Genomic DNA, 8,232 nt, shown 5'->3' with positions numbered 1-8,232 from the left:
TTCCTGAGCAGAACACAAGCATCGACAGGAGAGTTTTGGCCATGAAATTGAACGGGCTGCGCATTATAAAGAACTGATACATTCACTGCCGCGGGAGAATTACGCAAATCCATAATCCTGGTTCGCATCAAGGACAGAGTTGCCATGCTCGCCTTGAATGCGAATTTACCTCGGGCCTGAACAGAAGTGAAGTCGCCTGCCTTGAGCTTTAACTGAAAACCATCAACGCAAACCCCGGAGGACGCCTGCCTGCCATCCGTCAGGCTTGATGGTAGCGTGGCATGCTTCATTATTAATTGCTGGAGTGTACACCCGCATCCGGGTGCATTTTCCTTATCAGAGACTTGTCCTGAGAGGAAATTTCCTGCAGTTTGGCAATTTGGTCCCTGGAAGCTAAGCTTTCTATTGTACCTTCAAAGTGGTTTCCATTAGCCTCCACTCCGAGGTTGGCTAGAAGATCAGCTAGCTTATTCCCTTCCCTTCTGGTATGTTTGAAAGTGATTGCTTGGTGCTGAGAAAGCCAGTGATTTATTAGTTCAAGCCTCTGGGCCATTCTCCAGCTGTTGCTTACCTTATGAATTGGAGAGCCGTGTTGAAGCTTTGTGGTCATTCTGATTATGATCTGCGAGTCTCCTTCTATGATGAGGGGAAAGAAATTCTTTTCGTGTGCTAGTTTAAGACCTCGCCATAGACCTTCCAATTCTGCTGAGTTGTTAGTATCCCAGCCTATCGAGCCCATGTAGATGCATAGAGGGTTGCCTTTATGGTCTCTGAAAACTCCTCCATAGCCTGCTTTCCCTGGGTTTCCTTTAGATGCCCCATCAAAGTTGAGCTGGAGCATGTCTACAGGCGGCGGATTCCAAGTGCTTGCTTCCTGACTTTGTTTGTTGGGGTTCTTGCTAGTGGTTGATTTTTGATTTATCTGCAGCTTCCAATTGTCCCATACTGTTTTTTCCTGAGGAAGTGTGGGAAGGTCTTCTAAATACCAATCTTTGATTGAAAGAGTCTCCATAATGTTTTGATGGAATTTGTTCCAAATTTTTTCTAGCGGCATCGTTTGATCTTTAAATATTCTTCTATTACGCTCTTTCCATATATTCCACATCAATAAGCCTGGAATGAGATGCCACAATGTGTTGAGGAGATTACTTTGAAATGGGTTTTGACTCCCCTTACATATGGTCCCTTTGAGGTCTCCTTGCACTCTTCCCTCTATTTGACAGCGGAAAGCAATCTTCTCCCATAATTTCCTTCCAATTTGGCAATTTTGCATGAGATGAAGGGTTGTTTCTTCCTCCTGTCTGCACATGTGACATATGGATGGTCCAGAGAAGCTCCGTTTTCTGAGATTATCCCACGTTAGGATTCTGTTATGACAGAGAAGCCACAGGAATGTGGAGACTTTCGGCCAGTTAGACTTGTGCCAAACTTTTTCCCATAAGTTGTCTTTGTTTATCTGCTCTTGAATGATTAAATTGTATGCTTCCTTAGTTGTGAAAGTTCCTTTCTCTTCGTAACCCCATCTTAAAATATCTGGTTCTTCTGAGACTATGATTTGCCTCTTTTGTAATTCTATTTTGAGAAGATGTTGAGTCTGAGCTGAACTATGTGGGAGGAGCTGATTTGCATTTTTCCATTGCCGATGTTCTTGTGCTGTAGCTGTAGTCCAAAAATGATTGACTTTGGCCAATTGATTTATCTCCCTCTCATCCGCTGGAAGGTCCTGGAGAATGTCTTTGATTTTTGGCAATTGCTGCCATGAGTCCTCCCAGAAACGAGCAGTGTTCCCATTTTTGATCTCCCAGAAACTGTGATCTTGGATGAGATGTCTGTGTTGTATGGCTGAATTCCAGATTGCGGATCCCGAACTTGTCTCTGTCATACGCAGTCTTTCTTCCATGGGATAGTTACTTGCATACTTAGCTGTCCAAAGGGAAGCCCATGGAGTATTAGGATGGGCAAGCCACCTCCACCAGATTTTGGCCCCCATCGCTTTGTTGCTATGCTCAGGGTCTCTAAGGCCTATACCTCCTGCTTTCTTGGGAAGACAAACTTTATCCCATTTAATTAAAGCCCATTTACGATTTTGTCCAGAGCCCCCCCACAGAAAGTTACGCTGGAGATTCTTGATTTCTTTGAGGACCCACTTGGGGGCAGCTAGAATGGAGAAAAGATACAGGGGCATGGAGTGAAGAACTGCTTTGATGAGAACTATTCTGCTTGCCATATTCAGAGCTCGATTAGTCCATAGGAATAGACGAGCTTCCAATTTTTCTAACAACTGCTTCCAGGAGGAATGTTTAAGAGCTGAGGCCATAAGAGGGGCACCGAGATACTTGGATGGGAGAGAGGCACAGGTGAACCCCAGAATACGCCCTATGGCTCTCTGGGTAGAAACAGGAGTATTAAAGAAAAAAATTTGGGATTTGACTCGATTGATAAGGGCACCAGAAGCATCAGAGAAAGTGGATAGAATGGATTTTAGAAGGCGAGCTTCCTGTACCGACGGATGGCCAAAAAGCATATTATCATCTACAAATTGCTGGTGGGAGTAGACAGGGGAATTATTAAAAGAGAGCCCTTTTAGATGCCTATCATGCCTAGCAGCCGTGATGCTTCTACCCAAACCCTCAGCCATTATTACAAATAGAAAGGGAGACAAGGGATCGCCCTGCCTGATTCCTCTGGAAGGACGGTAGGTGGCCGATGGAGTACCATTGATTAACACAGAGAAGAAAGCTGAGGAAATTAGATTGTAAATCCATCTTACCCAAGAGTGAGCAAAGCCAAAAGCGATTAGAATTTTTTGTATGTAGACCCAACTGAGACTATCAAAAGCTTTAGATAGATCTAGTTTAAGCAACATACCTGGCTTCTTGGTTAGCTTTAGGGAATGGATTATCTCATGCGTGAGAATGATTCCGTCCGTTATTTGACGCCCTTCTACATAGCCTGACTGCTCAGGCGAGATGATGAGAGGGAGGATCGGCTTAAGCCTTGTTGCTATGACTTTAGAGATGATTTTGTATATCATATTGCACAGAGCTATGGGTCTGTATTTGTCAGGGGTGTTGGAATCTTCTCCCTTAGGTACTAAGGCTATGAATGTAGCATTTAAACCAGGATACATCCATCTGAGAGCCCTGGATTCCTCCACAACCTGCCAGACTTCATTTTTTATCAAATCCCAGAATTTGTGAAAAAAATTGGATGTAAAGCCATCCGGACCTGGCGCTTTCCCCTCCTTCATTTGTTGAACGACCTCTTCAACTTCCTGCATACTGATAGGCTTGATGAGCAGACTGTTATGCTCCTCTGTTATGACTCTGGGTATGTTCTGTAGAAGTTGGTTGATAGCCGACATTCGATTGATATTGGGCTCCTGGTGGGCTTTTTTGAAGTAATTAATAAATTCCCCTTCAATGCCATCATGGGTTTCAATCTTCTCCCCCTGCTCATTTTTAATATGAGTGATGTGGTTTATCATTCTGCGCTGCACAGTGGTTTTATGAAAAAAAATTGTATTTTTTTCCCCACTTTTTAGCCATCGGATTCTTGATTTCTGCCTCCATAATGTTTCTTCCTGCTTGTCTCTTTCTAAAATTTTGGATTCTATGGCTTGTTCCTGTTTGGTAAGTTCCTCCGTTCGCCCTTCATTGATAATGGTTTGCTGGATTTTCTTCATTTCTGCGTTGAGCATGGCCTGGGCGGCAAAGATGTTACCAAACGTTTTGTGGTTCCATTGTTTGATGGCCCTTTTTAGATGCTTGAGTTTTTGCTGGAACCTGGACATTCTTGTACCTTCGGCTGGATTGAAGTTGAGCCAGGTTGATCTGACTAGCTCTTCAAATTCTGGATGAGAAAACCAAAATTCTTCAAAACGAAAAGGGCGTCTGAGATTGTTACCTGGCCTGTTCCATTGGAGCTCAATAGGCCAATGATCCGATCCAGAGATAGGGAGAATGGATGCTGTGAATTCCCCCTACGTGTGTTGCATTATCTGAGATAAGGAATCTGTCAAGACGCGATGCAATTTGCTGCGACCCTACTCTCTTATTTGTCCAAGTGAAGATACCATTGTTTGTAGGAATATCTATCAACCAGTTGTTGTTGATGAAGTTCTTTAGAAGGTTGTCATCACTGTTTGTGTTACTTCTGCCTCCTTGTTTTTCTTCCATGCTGGCGATCATGTTGTAATCGCCTCCAGATATCCACAGAGGGAACGGTCTATCTTTGTTGAGATCTGACAATGTATTCAGGATGTGGTTTTTTTGAGCGGTTTCCTGAGGGAAATAAACATTGGTTATCAGTCCATGGGTGTTCGTACCTGAGAGATGGAATGTGGCCTGGATGAAACTTTTGTTAGCTTGTATATTGTTGAGATGGATGATCCGGGCATCCCAAAGGATTGCTAGACCTCCCGAAGCTCCTTGAGCATCAACAGCTGTGACTAGCCCTCCTGGCCAAGCTTTCGCTGCTATTCTTTCCAAAATTGTTGAGCTGCACTTCGTCTCCTGCAAAAAGAGAATACTTGGTTTTTCTTGCATCAGCATATTTTTTAATATTCTGCCTTTCCTCGGGCTGTTGAGCCCTCTGATATTCCATGATATTAACTTCATTGAGAAGGGTGGGGGTTTGCATTGAAGTACTTGGTCAGTTTGGCATACCTCCCTGACTCCACTAGTATCTCTCCTATCTTGATGGTTCTTTCCAGAGTTGTTTTCCTGCCTCTCTTCTTACTATCCTTGGTGATAAATTTTCCGTCCCATGGACTACCTATTTGGACTCCTAGAGAGTATTTCTTCTGTGCCCTGTTTAGAACTTCTACTAGGTTGTCCACTTGCGTTTCTGGAATTTTTTCAAAGTTCCTTGTCCTGCAAGCATGTTCCAAGCCTAGTATGTCCAGCTCCCCTATGTCTAAGGGTTCCAGATCTTCTTCCATGACTTGGGGCGATTGAAAAATATCCTCGGGCTCATTTGAGACTTTTTCATTTGGTTGCGAGTATTCAACATCCATTCCTTGAGTTTGCCCTGGCAAGGTTTTGGCCTGAGAGATTAGGTTTGCTTGACTTGTGGTTTTCTGTCCTCCTTGCCCTGATGTTTCGCTTGGTTGCTTTTGATGGTCGGCTTTGTCCTGCGCCCGTTCCTTTTCCGGATCTTGCTCATCGTTCTTGTTCAGAGCTTCAAATCTGTTGCTTGTTGTAGGCATTGCCTTATTGGCAGGATTTACCTTGGGATTGCCTGTAGCTTTCTTGTTTCCTCTCCTTCTGTTAACTACCTTGGTGAATCCATCTGGGGTTTGATTGTCAGGATTATCTTGATAAGAGGGTATCTTATTTTGAGGACAATCTCTATAGAGATGCCCTATATCATGGCATTTCCTGCATCTAAATGGCACCTGTTCATAGTCTATAACTTGAACCCATTCAGAGTCTTCATGAAAGAAACTTACCGTGTCGGGTAGCGGTTGCTTGAGATCCATGTAGACACAGATCCGAGCATATGATGTATACCTGCATAGTTTTGTTTCCTCTGCTACTTTTACAAATTCACCAATAGCATTCCTGATTTCTTGTAGCGACTTTTCCTCCCAATATTCCACTGGCAGTGAATAAAGCCTTATCCACACTGGCGCACAGCTCAGATCTTCCTTATCTGGGTTGAATCTTTCGACCCAGCCTTTGAGAAATAGACCTGCGGAGTTGAAAAAATACGGACCTCCCTCCAATATCCTGGTGCGGTCTTCCAGGCAGTTAAACACTGCGGTGAAGAAGCCCTTGGCTCCCAAGTGCAGAGTTATATCCCCCTTTGGATGCCATTTGGTACTGATCCAACTTCTCAGTGCCCTTTCTGTCGGCCAAATCCCTATGAACTTGCCGATCAGCGCATGATCTCTCATGTACTGTATCCTGGCATTGATGCGTTCACTTGGGAAGTCCACCCGTGGTCTATGGGTTGCTACAGGTTTGCAAGTTGAAGAACTTGCTTTATTTCTTTCCTCTGCGTCGATATCCTTTCCTTTCTGCTGTCTATTATCCATAGTGCTGCCGCTGGTCCCATTTTCATTCTCCCTGTCGGCCGTATGCCGTGATCGATTGTCCGGAGACGGGGGAGGCCCCTGGCCCTCCCCCTGAGGGGGAATCATTTGTCCTGTTCCTTATGGACGCGCCTTCCTGTTCTCTGCTTCACCAGACTCTGCCGCAAGTACCAGGTTCGACAGTCCTGCCGCTTGCAGGTTTTCGCCTAAACCCTAGGGTTGGATGCAGCGACCGGTGTTCCCATTCTCGGGGGCAATATCTTCAATTATAAGAGAAATTTTCAGTCCTTCAATGATATTAGGAGAATCTCTTTTTTGTAATACTCTTCCCGAGCTATGGTGAATACCATTGATCTCAAGAGGAGATGTTTGGAAGTTTTGCACCTCAGCATTGTAATTGGGTTGAGCTACTGTTTAGTTAATTTAGTTTCCTAAATTTCTTTGCATAAATTATAAACAGAGGCTCGTAATCTGATGAAGTGTAGTGCATTGTATGTCTTAGTTAACCCTTCTTACTTTGTTATTTTGTATTTTTATATTGTTTTGTTTTGGGGATTTCCTTGATTTCGAATGATGTACAGTTGAAATTATGAGAAACTGAGTCTAAATTTCCTAAAGGTGAACTGATCAAAATCTAAGTTAAAGGAAGGAAAACATAGCATTTATCCTATCCTTTCATTTAATCCTAAGTCAAAATTAAAGGGTGAAGTTCTAAGGAAAATTGAAATAATTACAGAGAATGAAAACTGACTAAAGCACTTTTAGTTGTCCAAGCCTCCAATTTTGAAAGATAATTTTCTTGAGATGGCAAACAAGCAACTTACTGTACTTTATAGTTTAGAAAACTAAATGAAATATGCATAAAGTAACTAATTTATTTGAATCCTTGTGTGAAGTGAATGTTTAACCATTTAGTTAGGATGGATATCAGCTTGAAATGGTGACCAAAAACATTTATCCACACAGTGCATTGGCAATCTGAACTAGGAAATAAATAACAGAGGAAACAAATAGTAAGTAAACTAATCCACAATGCATTCTTGTTACTTTTCCACCTTACCTTGTTAAAACAAAACAAGTTTCATTTATGAAATAGATAGGAGAAACAAGACTGCACCATCGAATTCTAACATTATGCTACTGAACAGAATTAAAATAAAACAAACTACAGGAAATCAATCTAAACTACAAATATTGCTAAAAGTAAATAATGAAACTAAACTGAACAATAAACAAAATAACAAAAGAAAAACCTCCTTCAGTGCAGGGGCCCTCTGCAACTGATTGAGTTGAGCTGCTAACTAGCTGAAGATACTCTTGCAAATGATCACTTGGTCAAACATGGCTTCATATTATTAACAGGAAAATAAGTTCCAAAATTACAGAGATATAAGTCTGAGCTTAATACATATAAAAATTTGAACTCCTTCTCAGTGCTTTACAACTGATATTTAAAGAAACATTCCTAACTGTCTTTTGAGAGAATTAAGCTACAGGTGGTCTCCACGTATTACAATAGATCTGCGTAAACGGTTGATTAGCTACAAGTGACTTTAAGTTAGCAAGATGGTTGCATGAACTGTTATCACCGGTGGTTGGTTCAAGTTATTGCTACAAAAAACTGTTGGATTTATTAATTAGCCACGAAGAGTGGACACAGAGTCCTATTGCTCTCGGGTTTCTTCGTTTGACTCCACCTTTGACTATGGTCTTGAGCTGGATTTTTTTTCGATCTAGGCTGGGTGACTAGGATAGGATCCATGTCGTGACCATTCTAGATATGCCCATGTGGCTAGTTTCCTCGCTTGACACCTGTAACCTATTCAACCATGGAAGTAGCTATGGAACACACAGTTAGCTGTAGAATGGGCTACGTTCCATAGCTAATTTGCAAAAACTTATTTCAAATAGCAAAAACATAAAAGTATAACATGTGTGGGGGTCCAAATGGGATAGGTGGGTGGCCACCAACATCCACCTGGATCAATTTTCTAGTGAGAAATCATTTTGAAGAGAAAACCCCTGAACAATCAAGTGGTAGAAAAACCCTAAGGGGAAGAAAGAGAAAAATGGAGACAATAATAGAACAAGAACCACAACATCAACAATAATTATCAGAGGATGATCTACCAATTGTAGAAATCTTGCAGAAAATGAACAGAGAAAGTCTTAGAAGAAAGAAATCCAACAAGGAA

General features: G+C 42.2%; 1 protein-coding gene across 1 annotated transcript; it reads right to left on the bottom strand.

Annotated features, from left to right (window-relative positions):
* Positions 1–292: 292 nt before the first annotated feature.
* LOC149159730 (uncharacterized) lies at positions 293–6,145 on the bottom strand. Its single transcript, XM_089434404.1, has 2 exons — positions 4,668–6,145; positions 293–3,911 (listed from the first exon to the last, which is right to left on the bottom strand). The coding sequence occupies exons 1-2, from the start codon at positions 6,143–6,145 to the stop codon at positions 293–295; spliced, it is 5,097 nt and encodes a 1,698-aa protein (XP_089290530.1).
* Between the last annotated feature and the right edge of the window lie 2,087 nt (positions 6,146–8,232).

This window comes from Pinus tabuliformis, chromosome 5_2, assembly GCF_031772625.1.
Source record: "Pinus tabuliformis cultivar Carrire ecotype Pingquan chromosome 5_2, CPIR1, whole genome shotgun sequence".
NCBI lineage: Eukaryota > Viridiplantae > Streptophyta > Pinopsida > Pinales > Pinaceae > Pinus > Pinus tabuliformis.
Note: the sequence above shows the minus strand (reverse complement) of the source record. Positions and strands in the feature narration are given on the sequence as shown.

Excerpts from the sequence above, each read along its gene's own strand:
- LOC149159730 (XM_089434404.1), bottom strand. The coding sequence starts at position 6,145 with ATGATTCCCCCTCAGGGGGAGGGCCAGGGGCCTCCCCCGTCTCCGGAC. Across the intron at positions 3,912-4,667 it reads ATACTAGTGGAGTCAGGGAG|GCCAGGTAACAATCTCAGAC; the intron begins GTATGCCAAACT and ends CCAATGGAACAG.